General features: G+C 50.5%; 1 protein-coding gene across 1 annotated transcript in view; it reads left to right on the top strand.

Moving 5' to 3' along the window:
* EEPD1 (endonuclease/exonuclease/phosphatase family domain containing 1) overlaps positions 1-20,166 on the top strand; it is a 125,903-nt gene that overhangs the window by 102,592 nt on the left and 3,145 nt on the right. The window contains exons 4-7 of the mRNA XM_004454263.5: positions 5,462-5,572; positions 8,781-8,915; positions 11,677-11,815; positions 19,620-19,814. Of these exons, the coding sequence (XP_004454320.2) occupies positions 5,462-5,572; positions 8,781-8,915; positions 11,677-11,815; positions 19,620-19,814 (580 nt within the window). The remainder of the gene's footprint in view (positions 1-5,461; positions 5,573-8,780; positions 8,916-11,676; positions 11,816-19,619; positions 19,815-20,166) is intronic.

The following is a 20,166-nucleotide window of genomic DNA, read 5'->3' as shown; positions in this document are numbered from 1 at the left end:
TCTGGGCCATCCTGTACCCTGGGTGCCTTCATCATTATCTCTCAAGTTTATCTGCAAAGAGAAGCAAGTCAGAGGCCTCCGAGGTGGGGGCTGGGAGAGCTACTGGCATTTATTTGTTTTTGAGTAAATAAAAGCTGTCTTTCCAGATCACAGGGATTAAAAATAGCAAGGCTGAATTCTAAACCTACAGTTGTCAAACCTTGTCTGAGCTTCTCAAACCTGAGTGTAGAATTGCTACAGAGAAGGTGTTAGAAATGCAAATACTGACCTTGACTTCAGAGATGCTGGTCGGCCAGTGGGGGAAGAGCCCACTAAGCTCCGTTCTTTACAGGTAAGGACCAGTGGAGGCAGGGGATGGGCTAACCAATGGGCTTTTAGCAACACAGGCAGGGGGCGGGAGGTGGAGAGGGTGCAGATTAGAATGACCTGGACGACTTTCTCAAATGGCATACACCTGCCCGCACCTGTGCTGTGCTATTGCCCTGGTGACTCACTTTTACTTAGGTGAGAGTATTAGTTCTGGTGTGTGGGTGAAGCAGAAAATTGAGAAACAGCTGCTGTAAATAAAACACTTTAAGTCAGAGGTCAGATTAGAGCTCTCACAGGATGGTTTTTATTTTTCCTTTAAAATTTTGGGAGAAAGGACCCAAACACTCACTGAAAGGTGGCTCGTCGCCCCAGCCCCTTGGAGCCCGCCTTGGTCCAGGCCCTCCCTCTAACACTTAGTCGCTGTTGTGATCTTGAATTTATTTTATTTTATTTTATTTTTTCAAATTCTACTCAATTTATTCATTTTTTAAAAAAATATTACATTCAAAAAATATGAGGTCCCCATTCACCCCCACCGCCCCACCACTCCCCCCACAGTAACACTCTCCCCCATCATCATGACACATCCATTGCATCTGGTGAGTATATCTCTGGGCATCACTGCACCCCATGGCCTGTGGTCCACACCATAGCCCACACTCTCCCATGTTCCACCCAGTGGGCCATGGGAGGACATACAATGTCCGGCAATTGTCCCTGGAGCACCACCCAGGACAACTCCAAGTCCCGAAAATGCCTCCACATCTCATCTCTTCCTCCCATTCCCCGCACCCAGCAGCCACCATAGCCACTTTTTGCACACCAATGCCACATTTTCTCAATTATTAACCACAATAGTTCATAAATGGGATATCATTAAGTCCACTCTAATCCTTACTGTATTCCTCCTTCCTGTGGACCTTGGCTTGGTTGTGTCCATTCCACATCTATGTCCAGAGGGTTTAGATTCCACATGGATATTGGATGCAATCCTCCTGCTCTCAGTTGTGCAGGCACTCTAGGCTCCATGGTGTGGTGGTTGACATTCTTCAACTCCATGTTAGCTGAGTGGGGTAAGTCCAATAAATCAGCGTGTAGGAGCTGAAGTCTGTTGAGGCTCAGGGCCTGGCTATCATATTGTTAGTCCAGAGATTCAAATCCCCTAGATATATCTTAAACCCCAGCACCAACTACAATTCCAGTAAAGCGGCATGAAAGGCTTGTGAAAAGAGATCCCATCTGAGTCCAGCTCCATCAGGCAGAAACATAGCTCCAAACAAGGGCCAACTGACATGGCAGTGAACCTCATCTGCCATGACCATAGAACATGTGGGTCTCTTTAGCCCTCAAAAGGACCAATATCTGGGGTTGTATCTACTTTGTCTGTCTCTGAGACTCTGCTCAGGTGTGCATAAGGGCAATCCTTCTGACAACCTCCAGACTGTTTTTTTAGAGACTCATAGCCATATAAACTCATTTCTCCTTTCCATTTCCCCCTTACATTAGGTCAAACAGCATTTTTAACTCCTGTTATTATACGTAGACAGGGATATTCTGCTGGTCCGCGTTGAACCTTTAATTCAAGGTCAAGCTTGAGCTTCAGCTTGCTGTGCAGCGCTTTGCCCAGCGGTTCAGGGTCACGATGCCCACCTCCTCTGGTTTCTGGTGGTATTAACAGACGGGGGATGCTAAGGTAACGGTCTCGGCTCGGGCCCGTCCACTGGAAGGTTGCAGAGCAGGTGGGGGCGCCTCTAATGCAAAGCCGGTGTTTGCACCCCAGCCCCAGATCCTGTTAGAATGCAGCTTCTGATGCAGCAGCCTGGGGTGGGGCCTGAGATTCCGCATTCCTCCCTGGCTCCCAGGTGAGGCCGATGCTGTGCTCCGTGGGCCACACTTGGCGTAGCGGGATCCCAAAGGCGCCCCCTCCTCAGGCTGGCTGCGAGTTGTGAGTGCAGTCATCCAAATTAAACTTGCAATTCTGTTTTTTCAGTTCTAGAAAGAGAAGAGCACACCTACCCCCTTCCTTAAGTCTGATCATGAAGCTTGGGTGTAGAGTGCCTTCAGCCACAAACACTTCTCCCCCTACTCCCTTAAATTATTAATTTTCTCCGAGAACACAGATACGGGACGGCAGGGAGGGGAGGGGAAGGAGTCGACTCTGTGGGCCGAGGGAGGTTATCCAGGGCAAGGCTTCAGAGAGATCGATAAAGACGGCCTCACGGTAGGGGTAAGGGTTGCTTGGGTGTCCTGGACATTACCTGTTGGTTGAAAGACTTGAAGTACACACAAGGTAAGATTTGGAAACAAAAGAAGAAAGGAGACTGTGGTTCCTCCTTCCTGCACGACAAACCTCATTTGCCTTAGGGTTCTCCAGAGGGGCTGTTAAGGTACAGGTTGCTGGGCTGGGGTCGGAGAATTTGAACTGTTGACAAGCTCCCAGGTGAGGCTGATGCCGACCCTGGACGAGCACAGCTGAGTCCCCAGCGCCTGCCGTCGGGAGCAGGGAGAACCGCCGCCAGCCCTCTGCCTGCTGCGCAGCCCCCGAGCCACCACCTGCAGCGTGGTCGCGGCACTGCTTCTGCCGGGTGGGCTCGGGGTGTAGACGGGAGTCCCCCGTCTTCAGGCACCTGAGGTCCTTGTGAAAACCGCCCTGTCGACACAGGCAGCCGGTGGGTGTCCTCGAGGTGGGCGCCTCCGAGGGACTGGCTGGTGTCCCCGCCTGGGGGGCTCTATACAAACAGCTTCCCCGGAGCAGCCGGGTCGGGCCCCGAGTGGAGCAGGGCAGCGCCAGGTGGGCTCTGGGGCGCTGGGCTGTCTGTGCTGGTTCTTAGAGTCCGCTCTGATGGCCACTCGGCAAGCAGATGATTCCCTGGCAGGAAACCGGGCGCTCTGTGAAGCGCGCCTCCTCTCTGGGTGCCTGCAGTTCTAGTCGACAAATCCCGGCTGCATTTCCCACTTGCCGACCCGGCCAGGGGCATCTGGCCGGGGGGCTGGGCCACGGCGAGGGCCGGTCAGGTCACCACCGTCCACGTTTGTTCCGTGGTTTTCTCTGCGCAGGGTTGAAAGTGGAACCGATGAAAGTCAGTAATGACCAAAGTGCGGGGAGAACACCTCCCCAGATAACTGAGCCGCGCAGCGCGCCAGTGCGCAAAGAGGAGGTGGGCGTGGAGGCCTTTATTCCGAGAGTCCGCTCCACGGAAGAATCCCTCCTTTTGTTTGCCATATGTGTTTTTAAAAACTGGTCTTGCCTTGAGTTTACCAGTTCACCCGCAAATCCTTGGAGAGCATTGCTGGGCCCCATGCTCAGGGCCAGAAGTGGGTTTATAAAGACACGCGGGCACATCCCTGTCCTTACTGGAATCTACTGTTAGGCAAAGACAGACACTTAAACATCTGACTGTAAAAGCAGCGTATCTCCTGTAATAGCTCTTCTCAGACTTCCCGGCACTGCCCTGCCCTTGCTCAGTTTTATTTTCCCCACAGTGCTTGTCTCTGTAAAAATCACTGAGTTCTCGTTTCTGTCTCATCTCCCCTCTTACCCAGTGAACAGTGTGAGGGCAAAGACCACACCCCTGGCTTCTGCCATTCCCCGGAGGTGGACCAGGGAGGAAGGGTGCGAGGGCAGCTCACTGGAGCTGCTGTGTGTCCTGAGGGCACTGGCAGCTGACCGCTGTCTACTCGGCACTCCCAGCAGATAGAACAGGTGCTTAGGAAGGATCACCCGGAGGGCTTGCTAAAACCCAGATCCCGAGCTTCTGATTGGGTAGGTCTGGGGTGACGCCCGAGAGTCTGACCAGCTCCCAGGTGATGCAGCTGCTGGCCCCCGGCTACCCTTGGAGACGCGCAGAGGTGCCCTGGCTTAGTGGCCGTCGTGACTTACCTGGTGGATAGATGGAGGGTGGGTCGATGACAGAGGGGCAGGGCGCCCTCTCAGAAGCCATGCCATGGCCTAGGTGAGGGAGGACTGGAGCAGCACCGCGGCGGTGGGAGAGGAGGGGGTGGGGGGATCCAGACACCTGTGACAGGAGAATCGGTGGGCTCGGTGGGGGGGTTGGGTGGGGAGGAAATGGGGGAGTCAAAGCCAGGTGGAAACGCCCTGAACTGAGAGATGGGAGTGGGGAGGGGGGCCACTGGGGTGGTGGGAATGCACGGTCCCTTCTGAGCACGCTAGGCTCTAAGCTGACCTTCCGGGCACATGGTCAAGAGGTAGTCGGAACTACAAACCACAACCCAGGAGAGAGGACTGAGCTGCAGATGCAGGTTTTGGAGTTGTTGGGATATAGGTGTAAAGGGAAACTGGGACTAAATAAGACTATTTAAGGACAGTTTATTAGAGAGGGAGGGAGGTGATGAGCAGGGAGACCCTTGCTTGAAGGGGTGAGTGGAGACGAGAGGAGTGACATGTTCCCAGAAGCATACAGTGAAGAGAAAGGGCATCCCCGGCGAAGTGGACAGAATATCTCTAGAAAACTGAGCCAAACATGTCACAAATTCTGGGCGCCCCTGAAGCATCAAGGCCAAGAAGGGATTGTGTTTAAGGCATGCGTGAGAAACCAGTCTACGTACTTGGAGGTCGTTGTTTTTCAACATCGCAGTTTATTTTGCCTGGGCACGTATGATGTCATTTTGCCTTGGCGGGACACACGTGAAGAAGTCCGTACTGCACACGGATCCCTGGGAAACAGTGACATCCACGCCACTGCGGCTTTCATTTCCCAAGAAAGCCCAGGGCTCAAGACGGAGCCCGTGATCCCATTTTGTCCCCCCTGAACTAAGCTCTGAGGAGAAGAGGCAGCTGTAGTCATCTTCTCTCCTCTTGAGATTTGAACCTGATCTAGGCCCTCCTGGGATCTCGTCTACTGCTCTACCAGGAAGGAACAGATTCTGGGGGCCCTTTTTCACTGATGTGGCAGAAATGCCGTATTTCTGTGACCTTAGAGTCTCCGGGCGATCATTTCTTGTTTCATCAACAGTTTGCTCTTTAGTCTGTGGTCCTTGTTTGGGCGTCTGGGGCATCACCAACCCCATTTCTTGAGACCGGAGTTGGACGAGTCCCTGAGGGGCTGAGGATGACGTGTCCGGCCCCTCGGGCTGCCGCAGCGGGGCCCGCTGGGGGCAGGAACACACGCTGACCTGTGCTCTGTCTTTGCAGTTCTGTGCGGAGCTAAACCAGCCGATCCTGCCCAACATCCGCAAGTGGAAGGGGCCCCGGGGATGCTGGAGAGCTGTGGTGGCCGAGACGCCCTCCAGTCGGCTCCAGAAGGTACCGGTCCCTGTAGGGCCCCCCTCCTGTCCATTTCACCTGAACACACTCCTTCCCTCGTCAAGGGCATGTTAAAATCTACTCTGCCGAGGCCCTCCCTGCAATTTTGTATTTCTGCCCAGTGTTAAAAAGCTTTGCTGTTCATTTCAAATTGCCCCGTTTTTCTGTTTCATATTTAGTTCGGGACTGGCCTGGTGCCCAGACGAAAACGGGGGCTTGGGGCGATGGGGGAGGAGAAGCCCCGCCAGGGGCCAAGGCAGCTGATGGGGTATTTTTCTTCTTTGTCCTCATCACAGTTCTCCCTTCTGCCAGGTTCAGCAGATTTTGATTTTGAATTTTCTTTTATCAGTCACCCACCCACACAGATGTGGGCAAATCTCTGTATACGATATGTTTTCCCTTGTCAATATTGTATTCAAGACCTGTTTTTACTCACCTTGGAATTTTCAATGTCAGTGAGGTTTGAGATTTTTAAAAATGCTCCTGATAGTTTCACCATGAGTTTGAAAAGGGTCTCATTACATAATTTCCCTCTAAATGCAGATGTTATATTTCTATCTCTGTTATACCGAATAGGTTTGTAGACACATGTGACTTGCATTTATGTGACTGATATTGATAGGTTGGGGTTTTAAATCATAAATGTATACTAGATTAAAGTATCTATTCATCTATTGACAATAAACCCCTACTCTCTTTTTAGCTACTACTTAAAAATATGTATTCCCAAAAAGTAAATAAAAGATTTTAAAATGTATTTATAGTCCCCCTTTCCCCAGCCCTAAGCAACCATTCTGTTATAGAGCATTCCCTGTTAATGCATTTTCTTGTGGTAACACATATAATATCATAAGATTTGCCATTTTAACTCTAAGAGTAAAATTCAGTGGTATTAATTGCCTTTACAATGTTGTGCTACCATCGCCACCTTCCCTTCCATTATTAAAACTCTTTAATCACCCAAAACGGAAATATTTTACCAATGAAGAAATAGCCCCGGCTCCTCCCTTTCCAGTCCCTTGTAATCTGCAATCTGCTCTGTCTCTATGAATTTGCATATCTAGATATTTCATATAAAAGGAGTTCTCCACTATTTGTCCTTTTGTGCCTTTGCCTTTCTTTTTAAAATAGCACTTAAACGTATGTGGTGCCTAAGGGTTCATAAGGCACTTACGGTCTCATCAACACATTTCATTCATTCATTCAACAAACAATTATGGAGTGGTTACCTCATACCCGAAACAGTGCCACTTGCCAGGTACACACTGGGGAGCAAACAGACCCTGGCCTGCCTCAGCTGTCGCTCTTTGGGAGATCCAGGGGGATCCCAGCCGAGCCTGCCCCTGGCCCTTCCTTCAGGGAGCTTGCAGCCTGCTAGAGGGAGGCAGCAGGGAGCCCCCTCCGAGTCGGGGTGTAAAGGCCATTGGAGGGTGGCGTGTGGTTGCAGGGAGACCCCTTTCTGGCCCCTGAAACCTCTCGGCCGCAATTTCTTCACCTGTAAAATGGGATTATAGCCCCTTCCTTAGCTCACTGGGCAGCCACAATGCTTTATAAAGGCAGTGGGTGTTGGAATATTTCATTAACAGCACCCAGGCCCAGGACCTGTGGGGATGGAAGTGGGTCGGGAGCTCACACCCCTGGGGCCACGTCTTGCCAGTGGTACTGTGGAGGTTTGTGATCAAACCTCCCATTTTCTTGAGAGATGCAAATACCCTGATGTCAATGTGAAATTTCTTGAATTTTTAATGAGGGCCAGTAATCAAAAAAAAAAAAAAAAATTAAAACTCTGTGGAACAGTAGATGTGGCTCATGAAGCCACATGGGAGGTTCTGGGTTTGATCCCTGGTGCCTCCTAACAAAAAAAAAAAAAACAAGCAAAACAATAAAACCAACTTAGGGAAGCTGATGTGGTTCGGTGGTTGAGTGCCAGCTTCCCACATACAAGGTCCTGGGTTCAATCCTCAACCCCTGGTGCCTCAAACAAAAAATCCTCTATGTAGGTCAAACAAAATACATCTGCAGGTCTCTACTACTCAGTTTTTACTCTAAACAAACATAAGAAAATGGTAACAGCCGCTGCTTTGGGGCAGATGCCTGAAATGACATCCAGGTGCCTTTTATTCCTGTCTCTGATCCTCACACCATGGCTGGAGGAGATCCAATGAGATGCAATGATTTGCCCAAACCATTTGCCCGGCCGATGGGAGTGGGGCTCGGGCGCCAGCCGGGTCAGTGTGACCTCTGAAGGCTTCGCTCCTCCCCCGGCCCCAGATGGAGGAGAGAGGGGCGTCCCCCCAAGTCAGGGGGGTTGAGAAAGGCTCCCGGAGGATGTGAAGAAAGCGGTGGAAGGAGCAAGTGTGGAGAGGAGAAGGGCTCAGCGTTGCGGGGGGCACCTGGGAGCAGGTGCGCAGCGAGCCCTCACGCTTCGTGGGGGCCGGTGTGCAGCGGGCATCGGGGAGCCCCGAAGGCTTTTGAGCAGAGGAGGACCCAAGTGGTACCTTGGGAAGGACTAACCCTTGGAAGCCGACAGGGCAGGCCATCACGACCTCCTTTTATTCCTGAGGAAGTGGAAGCTTAGGAAACCAAGTGGCTCCCCCAGCTCCCCCCCGCTGCATGACGTGGGACTAGGCACCCCCCACCCCACCGCCGGGGCTTCAGACCTCTGCAGCCAAGCCCTGCAATTCTCAGCTTTGACCTGCACCCACCCAGCAGATAGTTGGAGTGTTTTGGGCTTACAGGCACGTGTGTCCCATGCAGCCTTGGACTTGAGCTAATGCCTCAGCAGAACCTGCCCCCCACAGTCAGGTTTGATGCCCAGCTTTGCAATTCACCAGCTCTGGGAGTTTTAGGGAAGTTACTCCCTGAGCTGCAGCGTCTCCTCTGGCACCGGGGGGTATGGGTTGCTATCTCATGGGGGGGGGGGGGGTGATGATTACAAAGACCACTGTGCCTCACTGGGGCCCGTCCCCCGGGGGTAACCCTGCGTGTTTGTAAAGGGTTGAAATTGGGGCTGCGTGAAATGTTTTTGTGGGGGGGGGTGGGGGCCGGGGGCGGGGTCTGCCCTTGTCACAGCAGCCCCTGGCGTGGGGCAGGCCCTGCCGCTGCCTGGCCTCGGCCTGGCTGCGCGCCCCTCTCACCTGCCATCTCCGGCGCCCCCCCTCACCTACCGTCTCCGGCGCCCCCCTCACCTGCTGTCTCCGTCCCGCAGGGCGCAGGGTTCTCGGGCTTCCTGTGGGACGCGGCGGCCGGCGTGGAGCTGCGAGACGCCGGCTGGCAGGAGAGCGCGCCCGGCAACGGGCACGGCAGAGCGGCGGGCCCCAGCCCGTACCTCGCGCGCTTCAAGGTACCTCCCGCCTCCTGAAGAGGAAGGAAGAGCCTCCCTTCCCCAACCCTTGGGTGCGAGCCGCCTCCGCCTACCGACTCTGTGCCGTCCCCTCTCGGACTCGGGTCACACCCGCTCCTGAGGTCCCCGGGGCTGGCCAGCTCGTCCGGGGCAGGAAGGGAAGGGGTGCAGAGGCCACGGCTGGGTGGCAAAGAGGAGGAGCCCACGTTCTGAGGTGGGCCCGGCCCAGGCTGTTCTTCAGAAGCCCCCTTGGGGAGCCTTCCGCTCTCGGGGTAGCAAGGTCTGGCGTTTGGGGCTCCCTGGGTCGGAGCAGAGAGGCGCTGAGGAGCCTCTTTGGCCCGATTCCTTTATTACCAGGGAGGAGGAGGAGTCCTGAGGGCTTGGGGGACCCCGGAGAGGGGCTTCAGGAGGAGGTAATGACTGGGGCCAGGGGCGACCCAGACCCCGACCCACGCAGACGAGCCTTCGCCCACGTGGCGCCGCGGCGCCCGGAGTCCAGCAGCAGCCACGGAGAGGCCCTGCGCGCCAGCGCTCGGCTGTGGCCCTCGGTTGCTCCCGGGAGCCCCTGGGAGCTGTTCATCCACAGCACAGTGGTCCAAGGCTGGACAGCGGGAGGGCGGGGAGGGCGGGAGCCCAGGCAGATCCCCAGGCGGCGCTGGATTGACCTCATCCCCCCACCCCAGCTCTTCCTGTGAGAGCACAGCGGCGGGCACCTGGGCCGCCCCGTGTGGTGTGCTCCGCAGCAGTCCTGGAGCCTGAGAGCCGCCTCAAGGCCAGCACGTTGCTCCCGGCAGGAGCAGGGGCTGGGCCGTGGAATTGGCGGGGGGGGGGGGGGGGGGGGGGCGGGAAGGCCGTGCCTTGGGAGGCGCCTGGCTCTGGCTGGGATCCAACACAGGCCCGTGGCACCTGCCACACCCCCGGATGTTGTGGGCTCTCGCACCCTGGGGGCGTCCTCGGTGGTGCCAGGGCTCTTCTCACCAGTTCCTCTGGTGTCGTCCGGGTTTTGTCTGCACACACCTGGGGCGTCTGTGGCTTATACTCACGGTACTGATGTGTAAGTTAGACAGGGATGTCCTAAAAAGCCCCTAAGTCCACATGCAAAGCCAGCCGGTGTCTCCAAAAGGCTTTCCTTAAAGGGACCTAAGGAAATGCTCCTGAGTCCTGAATGATCGGCCCAAATCCTCTCAGCAGAGCGGTGCCCTAGACAGGCACTCAGCCTAACCTCATGTCACATCCCAGGCCAGGGGCGGGCTGTGGAGACACACCTTGTCAGCTCATGCAGGGCTTCCCATCTGGCACCCCGAGAAGCTTTCTTGGGTGGTCAGAGAGCTGCAGCTGCACAGCTTTCCAGGCTGGGCATGTGGGTGATGATGACAAACAGGCCACGTCCGAAAGACAAAACGGGCACCTCCACTTCCTGGGGGCTCCCCCTGCACCCTCTCCCTTCCTGGCAGTGTGTGATGTTTGTTGCCACAACCAACAGAAGGGTAGCTCTGCAAAGCCCTGAGCAGCTGAGCAAAGCTACGATGCTCGGGAGACAAACTTGGGCTTTGTGCTTACGTGCCTGGACCCCTGGATCTGACCTTGGGGGTGCAGCACTCGGATGTGTCCTCTGCTGCCAGTGTTCTGTGAGCGCTCGTTTCTTTACACATTCAAAATCAGGTTAAAGTGAGGTTCGGGACTAGCAACCTCCAGAGGTTCAAGAACAGACGGGAGGGAAGCAGACATGGCTCAACTGATAGGGCGTCCACCTACCATATGGGAGGGTCCAAGGTTCAAACCCAGGCCTCCTGACCCATGTGGAGCTGGCCCATGCACAGTGCTGATGCGCGCAAGGAGTGCCGTGCCACGCAGGGGCGTCCCCGCGTAGGGGAGCCCTACGCACAAGGAGTGTGCCCCGTAAGGAGAGCCGCCCCATGTGAAGAAAACACAGCCTGCCCAGGAGTGGCACTGCACACATGGAGAGCCGATGCAGCAAGATGACGCAACAAAAAGAGATGCAGTTTCCTGGTGCCACCTGATAACGCAAGTGGATGCAGAAGAACACACAGCGAATAGGCACAGAGCAGACAACAGGGGAAAGGGAAAGAAATACATAAAAAAGAAATAAATCTAAAAAAAAGAACACACGGGAGTCTGTGGGATTTGTGGAGCGGAGGATGGCAGCGGATCCCAGCGGTGGGTCCCGGCAGGAAATTCACAGGCTGGCCAGGCGGGTCAGAGCCCCAAGGCCTGTGAACAGCCGGCTGCTAGAGCCACCTGCTCCTCCTTTATGGTTGCTTAGAAGCCAGCAAACACCTGATGCTTCTGATATTGCCCAGTTTACCAGGCCCTGAGGAGGAGCAGGGGCGCATGCTGGGGATAGGGGTCCCGCAGCTCCCTCGGGAAGATCTGCAGCTGCGACCCCCTGCAAAGCCTTGTCCTGTGGGGTGTGCGCTGGCCTAGCTTCCGTTTGCCTGGCTGACTTAGTGTACCAGGCGGTTGTAACTGATAGAGGAAATCTGAGCCTGTAAGCCAGGGGGTTCTTAACCAGGGGTCCACGGAGAGATTTCAGGGGGTCTGCGAGCTTGCATTGAGAAAAATCAACTTGGTATCCTTATTTTCTCTGGCCTCCAAAGTTGAGTGTCATAAAACTCCCTGCCACTGCATTCTGAGAAGGGGTCCTTGGTTTTTACCTGCCCGGCACGGGGGTCCGTGGAGGAGAAAAGGTTAGGAACCGCTTAGTAAGCCCGTCCCTATCCCTGTGTTTCCTGTTTCCCAGGTGGGAAGTAATGACGTGACCCTGGTTAACCTTCACCTGGCCACCCTGAGCCTGCCGGGGGGCGACAACGCGAGCAGGCATCCCAGTGACGGCCACCGGCTAGCGAGCTTCACGCAGACGCTGCAGGAGACCCTCAAAGGTAGGCCCTTGCCTTCGCGGGGGCTCGGCCGGTGGCTCCTTCCGCAGGGCAGGCGGGGCGCTGCCTCCTGAGCCCTGTCTCCCCACCGCTTGGGCGGGCCGTTCTGGCCGCAGTCCCGGGCGCCCCGGGTGCGGGGAGGATCGAACCCTGCATCCCGTGGAGCCCGCCGCCCCTGCCCTGCCAGCCCCTTCGTCTGTCAGGACTGAGCGTGTGGATTCCACGGTATCAGCGTCCTGGCTCTTCAGCCTCTACTTTGATGAAAAGGGTTGGGGGAAGAATGGTGAGAAACCACCCCCTGAGACAACTCACCCTGGACCGGCTGCCTCGGGGTACCCTTCCGGCGGCACCCCCTGCAGAGTTGCATGTGCTTTGCTGGGGAAAGAGGGCCGGCAGGTGACGGGGCAACGTTCAATTCCTGAGCAGGGGTGGATTAAGCTTTTCTGCCTGCTGGGACCACAGGAGTCCTGAACCTGCAGAAAAGCTGCACTTGGTGGGATGCGAATGTGGCTCAGGCGGCTCCTGCTTCCCACATGGGAGGCCCCTGCTTCGGTTCCTGGTGCCTCCAAAACACAAAAACAAATGAAAAAACCAATCAGGGGAGCCGATGTGGCTCAGTCGTTGAATGCTGGCTTCCCACACCTGAGGTCTGGGGTTCACTCCCCGGCCCTGGTACCTGAAAAAAAAAAAGAAAAGAAAAGCTGCCCTTGAATCTTAGCTTCTTTACCAGCTGTGGGACCTCAGACAGGTTTCCAGGCCACTTCAAGCCCCCACCTGTCAATAAAAACTGACAAAGCTGACGACACAGGGGTACCCAGGGGCTTAAACAAGATACTAGGGACTCAGTGTCATGAACTGACTCATAAAATACCAGAAGAATTGAGAGCATTTGAAAAACTCAGAACTTGAGATGAGAGGTGGACTCTTCGTTTTCTAGGCCCTGCCCCCAACTAACAGAGGAGGGTCCCCTGTCTTGGTTTACCAGGAAACCCAAAGGAAAAGCTGACGAGGCTGTAGGGACGGCGACTTTTTCAATTTGCTTTGAGTTTTCTGAGCACCGACCTTTTCTGGGAGAGGGTTTGCACTGGAGGTGTGGAGTTCTCTTCTGTATTCCCGAGTCTTGACTAATACTCTCTGGTTCTCTAAGGCTTTTCTTGCTAAATTGGCCCCTCACAGTGGGTGGCTCATGAAGATTCGGTTATGAAAATATTTCAGACAAGTACAAGCTTACGTTTTGAACCAGGACATGCTCTGACCAACGTTCTACCTTAATTACGAGTCCTTGGGCTTAAAAAAAAAAAAAAAAACAAAAACGCAGAAAATGTGTTTAAAATGAGCTACTCCAGCCAAGCAGCAGCTGCGTGGGAAAGTGCTCACCCACATTTTGAAAGGATGACTTTGTAGCTTTTAGAATCTGTGGACATTTCTGTTCTCATTCTCCAGCTTTGCTTTGCTTTTCATGAAGCAGAAAGGAAAAGTGCCAGCTCACAGCTTCTCTCATATCCTGGGGCAGTTGGTGTGTCTTTTCTGATATGCAGGGAGTCAGGTTTTCGCCAGTAAACCCGAGGAGGTTATTGTTCCAAGTTGTCGAGGAACTGTGGATCCACAGCCTGACTTGACCTTGACATGTCCAGGTACAGATGGTAACTCATGTTACCCACATCCCCCTGTTTGTAACTCATATGCCATTAATTGTTAACTGGTGACGGTGCAGCCTGCCATTCAGGAAGTGCCCCAGCCCACCCAGAGTAAAACCAGGGTAAAGAGATTAGCAGAGGTGGTTCAGCTAAAACAAAGTCTTAGCCTTCATCCCACCAGCTTCTATCACTAGAGCAAACAGGGCCGATTGGATTAGCAAACTCTGGGCCTTTCTGCCTTTGTCTGGAATGTCCATGCAGTGGGTAGCGTGCCAGTCCCCTCCCCCCCAGGATTTCCTTCTTTCAGACCCCACCGAGGCTTGACGAGCGGGTCTTGTTCCTTGACCTCGGCAAGAGTGAAACAGGCATCCTGACACTTGACGTGTGGGTAGGGGGATCCCCCCTTGGGGACCACTTCCTGCTGTTGTCGCTGGTGTTTATAATTCAAGGGACTTGCCTTCTCTCAGCTCTGGGAAGGAAGAGCCCACCCAGGTGGATAGCTTTCTAGAACTGGGACTTCTGCCCAGAGTATCCCTGTGGCTTCTCAGAGGCAAGAACCACTTTTCTTTTATCTCCAATGCTGATTTACCTGAAAGTAGATGTGTCCTAAGAAATCTGGGTGCACCCATATAAAAAGCAAACTGTTTTCATTCCTAAAATTGCACCGAACCAGGTGAATTGACACCTGTCACCAGCATCCCTCCTAGGTTCAGAATTGTCTTTTGGGAAGTGGATGTGGCCCAACCAGTTGGGTACCCGCCTGTCACATAGGAGATCCCGGGTTTGGGCCCCAGTACCTCCTAAAGAAGAAGAGCATACGCTGTACCTGCTGCCAAGGATGCGGCTCAGCTTGTTGGGCACTCGCCTCCCGTGTGGGAGGTCCTGGGTTTGGTTCCCAATGCCTCCTAGAGAAGGCGAGCAGACAATGAGCAGACAGAAAGATGAGAGAACCATCTGGGAGGGGGGGATTAAAAATAAATAAAAATAAACTTAAAAAAAAAAAAACCTTTTTGGCCCAAAGCTTTTCAGGTCTGCATCCCAGTGAAAACCTCCCTCATCATAGGGGAACCTCCTGCCTCCATCTTTAATAACCTTCAATTTTCCTTCATATTCAATAAACGTAGCATCTGTTTTTCCTTCCAAACATAAGTTGGGCCCTAATTCGGAGGTATTATTCCTCGCGTCTCATTTGTTCGTTCATTCACCAGGTACTTGTCTCTCCCACATGGCAGGTATCGTATACCACAGCGAACCCCAGCCCAGGTCCTGGCGGCGCGTCCGTTCTAGCCCTCCCTGGTTAGCAGCTCTGACTGACCACTTTCAGAGCCTCAGCCTCTTTCCTGCAGAGGAGGTGGTAGAAGCAGTTGCCCCACGGGTGGTGACAGTTAAATGACGTGCTGGCAGGGGAGTTCTCAGCACGGCTCCTGGCGCATGCTGAGGGCTCAGCAAATGGCCGTAAGTGGCATCCAGGAAGGATTGATTATCATTAGTATTATTCTGTCGGCTTTCCAGTTGGAAATTGGGACTCGTTTCTCAGGAGAGCTTAAAGTGGGTGCCAGGTTTGTTAAAATGTAGAGTGAGGTTAGAATACGGCTGCCTCCCATTCCTTATCTGGAATGCGCGAGTGCCCTCTGGTGGTGGCTTCTGTCATTTCACTTTAGATCTCTTCCTCCAGCACTTAGTCTGGAAACAGATTCCTGCTAAGGAAAGAGATTTGCTAAGTGTGTGCAATATATTTGGCCCTCATTGCAATAAATTACAAAATTGTCAGAAATACTTCTCCCTGCAGTGACAGTCACAGAGCTGGGGTACTTTCAGAATTTCTGCTCACTTTGGAAAATTGGTACCTTGTAACAATCCCACTTACTATTGTAGATCAGACTGTGGGAGAAATGTTTAAGATACCTTAAGTATAAAAACCTTTGTACCTTGTTGGCCTCATTTCTACTCAGATAATTTACTTCTGCTAGATGTCTTTTTAGTTGACTCCTGTTAATCTGGTTCTAGAAAATTGAAGGGAAGGGGGTCCCTGAATTGAATTAAATGTGAGATGCCCTGTAGCAGCCACTTCCGTTAGCTCATCTAATCTTCACTACAGCCCAGGGGGCTCTCCTCTTCTATGAATGAAAAAGTTTGCCCAAGGTTGCCGAAGCTGGTAGTGGCAAAACCAGGATTCCATGTCACAGTCATCAAGCTGCTTTCTTTCAGAACAGGGACCGAGAACTGCTGCTTTCTATTAGTGTTTTGCTTTGTTTTTGATAACTCACTATGACCACTCTTCTTCCTAGTTAGTTTGGATTAATAAGATGAAATATAAATATTAGGGAGAAAGGAGACAAAGTTATTGCTGCTTTTCAGTTTTATGATTGATTGTTATCCTTCAGAAAGTTAGGTAAGAAACTTTTGGTCCCAATTAGGAGTTTTAAGTGGCGATTATTTGCAAAAGGAAAATACAAAAATTAGTTACCTTTTGTACATATCAGCAGTAACCGGTAGGAAAGTATAATAGAAAACAAAGATCCCATTCATAATAAACACTTCAAAATAGAAAACACCTTTAAATAGAATGGTAAAATGAAGAAAACCATAAAACTTCACTGAGGAACTTTTTTAAAGACTAGAATAAATGGAGGTGCATAGCATGTTCCTGAAGGAGAAGATTTAATATTTCAAGATATCCATCCTTACTAAATAGACGTGTGGGTCTCTGGCCGTGTGTTTCACACCAAACCCATCAGTGTCCTTGTGTGGTTCACAAGCCTGGCTGCTGACCTCAAGCTGGAGCCCCTGAGAGTGGAGACAGGTGGGATCTGAACTCTCTGGGGGTGGAACCCAACTCCTGCTATTTTTTGAAGCCCCCACTGCCATAAAGGCTCTTTAGAGAGGTTCCCCTGCTTCAATCAGAGCACCCCCACATTTACCTGCTCTATTTTGGGGAGCTTCCTATAGGATTTCATTTGATTAAAGAAACCCCCTGTTTGAAAAAAGGAAAAATATCCTCTGAAAAAGAAAAAAGACTCCTGTTAGGAAAAAGAAAAATTTGAAAGGTCCTGATTTGAACCAGGCCCTTTTCTAGCATATATTAAGTAAAACAAGATAGGTAGAGACTGATACTTAAAGTTGCTTTCATTTGTGTGAAACCAAGTGCTGGGTTTGCTCCTATATGAGTACAGTATTTAGATCAGGGTTCTTAATCAGGTCCACTGACCCCCAAGGGATCCGTGGAAAGATTTTAGGGGCTCCATGAGCTTGAATTGAATTAATCAATGTATTATCTTTATTTTCTCTGACCTCTAGCTGAAATCTAACATTTCCTTCATTTATGAATGTATGCAATAAATTACAGTAGTATTCATTTCATATCACATTACATTGTTGCATATCTCGAAAAATCACTTATGGTCATCCATACTTCAAAATTACAGTAGTTGTTAGACCTGACACTAGCTGAGTGTGATAAAACTATCTGCTGAGAAGCGGACATGGCTCAACTGATAGAGCGTCCGCCTACCATAGGGAGGGTCCAGGGTTCAAACCCAGGGCCTCCTGACCCGTGTGGAGCTGGCCCACGCGCAGTGCTGATGTGCGCAGGGAGTGTCCTGCCACACAGGGGCGCCCCCGCGTAGGGGAGCCCCATGTGCAAGGAGTGTGCTCTGCAAGGAGAGCCGCCCCACGTGGAAAAAAAATTAAAAATTTAAACTAAAAAATAAATAAAACTATCTGCTGCTACATTCTAAGATGGGGTCTGTGGTTTTCACCTGATTGGCAAAGGGACCCGTGGAACAAAAAAGGTTAAGAACCCCTGATCTAGAAGGAGTCACAAGGACTAGGTAAAGGCTTCCTCTGGCCAGCCAGGGGTAGGGATGAGCATTTAAGTTAAAATTAGTTTAATTTTAAAAGTTTACAATCAACATTTCACTGATATGAGAATATGTAAACATATTTAATAAGAGAAAACTTATTATGGTCCTGGCTCAAGGATAGATACATAAAAGAATATAATAGAATAAAGCTCAGAAAGAGACATTGTATACTTAAAATTGAAGAATGACAGAGGTTGACATCACAGTTCAGTTAGAAAGAATATTTTCAAGAAATGACATACCTGTGGTTAATTGTGGGAAAATAGCATTAAATTTATTACATTTTTAAGCTAACATAAACTTCAGGCAGATCTAAAGAGTGCATGAAATGTAAGAAACAAAACAATCAAAAATGAATCTCTGACTGTGGAAGCACTCTAGGAAAACTTTGGTAGACTGTACTGCATAAAAATAAAATTTAGCTAATTTAGCTAACACTAATTTAGTGTTAAAAAAGGCACATGGCAAACTAGAAAAAATGTTTCCTCCATATGATGAAGGGTTAATCTTCTTAATATATAAAGAGCTCCTACAAATCAATAAATAAAACACTTAATACTTTGTAAATAGAATAGAAAAATGCAAATAGTTGATGAGCATATCCAAATGAAACCAAGGGAGACAACATCATTTTCACATACCAAATTACTTTCTTAGTGCTGCTAATGTAAGAGATACTTCCCTAGTTGCTGGATAATGTTGAAATCAGACCAGCCTTTGGGAAGGAGGATGGCCACATGTATCAAGAACCTTAACAATGGCTGTACTTTTTAACTGAGAATCTAGACTGAGAACATGAAGAAAACAGGGACACAGATTTTTGAATGGGGTATTCACTTCAACATTATGTACAGTGGTAAATATCGGGGAACAGCCTAAAAATTAACCAACAGCAGGAGATGGTATTTTATGCACATCAGCACAATGGATGGATGCTATGGGCTGCTCATTGAATGCCAGGAAGTTGACCGTCAGGGAGATAAGCACACATTCCAGTCAAGGACTTGCCTCTCCAGCCCTATCCTTGGCAACTTGCTTCTTGTTACCTTATGCTCCAGAACCCCCCAACTACTTACAGCCTCCTCATCGCCCAGGCAGCCAGACTCTTTTTTTTTTAAATCAACTTTATTGATACATATTAATAAAATGTACAGTTCATCCGAAGTATCCAATCAATGGTATTTTGTATAATCGCAGAGTTGTTCATTAATCACTTTAGTCATTATTAGAGCATTTTTATTATTTCAATAATAAGAATAAAGAAACAAAATTCCTCACCTCTCAATCTGTTTCCCCTGCTGTACATAGCTGCTATTTCTGGCTATTCTTGCACAATTATTTGTTTATTAAGCACCTTTATTGAGATATAGTCACATATCCAAAGTGTGTAGTCAGTGATTTTTAGTATAATCACAACGTTGTACATTCATCATCTCAAAAATTTTAGAAGTTTCATTATTCCAAAAAGAAAGACTCCATGCCTCTTAGCATTCCTTCCCCAGCCCTACATAACTGCTAATCTATTTCATCTTTATAAATTGATTTATATTTGCATTTTATGTAAGTGGAACCATTCAATACATAGTACTCCATAGCCAGACTGCTTTAAACGCCCTGTTCTCATGCAGGTTCCTTCTCATCCTTGCTGACCTGAGAACTCCTGTGCATCCTCTAAGACCCAGATCAAGCATTGCTTCCTCTGAGGAGCCTTCCCTGACCCCTTCCTTAACTGTGTTCTTGTGGTCTCTGCACGTCTTTTTAGACTTGCCCCTGTGTGCTTCTCTTGTCTGTTTTCTAGACTGCCTCTCCCATTAGGTTGTGAGTTCCTAGAGAGAGCAGGGGTTGTGCTTTATTCATTTCTGAATCCCCTGCACAGGTAGGCCCCCGGCTGGAGCTACCTCGAGCTTTTATAAAGCTCTGGGAAGCAGATGTAGCTCAGTGGTTGAGTGCCTGCTTCCCACGTACAACAACATCATGAGTTCGAATCTCCAAAAAAAAATAATAATAAGATCTGGGCAAGACCCTTAGGCCTTTTCCTGAGCTATGATCTGGAACCCAGGGCTTGAGCTCTTCTCTGCATTGCACCTACCCCTAAATTTCCAAATGTGTTACTAACCTCTTAAATTTAAAAATAAGTTGTTTTTCCACAAGGAATTTGGACAACTTGGGAGAATGAGAACCATGCTTACCTGTCTGAGCCTGGGGAGGCAAATTAGATTATCACGGTGCCATTCAAATGGGCTGTGGTCCTTGTCGGACTTTCCTTCCCCCAACTCTTCACTTCTCCTTTCCTTCTTCCACTAACAGGAGAGAAAGAAGTGATTATTTTAGGGGATTTTGGTCAAGGGCCGGATAGCAGTGACTGTGATATCTTGAGGAAAGAGAGATTCCACCACCTGATCCCCGCCCACACCTTCACCAACATCAGTACCAAGAATCCTCAAGGCTCAAAGTCTCTGGACAACATCTGGATCAGTAAAAGCTTAAAGAAGGTTTTCACAGGTAAGGCGAAGACCTCCCACTCTTTCTCCTGTACAGAAACGGAGCGAGAGAAACTCATCGTCTGAACTGACAGCTCCGGATGGGTTGATCTGGGCAGGAGTCAGGATCACCGTCACCCCTTTTGTGGGCATTTATAGGGTTACTGTCTAGGTATTATGTAATCATCGTTCAGTGACACTTTTAAAAAAAAATTTTATTGTGGTAACATACATATTATTTAGAATTTTTCATTTTAACCATTTTAAGTGTATAGTTCAGTGGCATTATTTACATTCACAATGTTTTCTCCCGTCACCACCATCAAACTTTTCCATCATCCCAAACAGTTAAACACCAACTGCCCATCGTCCCT

This window comes from Dasypus novemcinctus, chromosome 5 (genome assembly GCF_030445035.2).
Source record: "Dasypus novemcinctus isolate mDasNov1 chromosome 5, mDasNov1.1.hap2, whole genome shotgun sequence".
NCBI lineage: Eukaryota > Metazoa > Chordata > Mammalia > Cingulata > Dasypodidae > Dasypus > Dasypus novemcinctus.
Note: the sequence above shows the minus strand (reverse complement) of the source record. Positions and strands in the feature narration are given on the sequence as shown.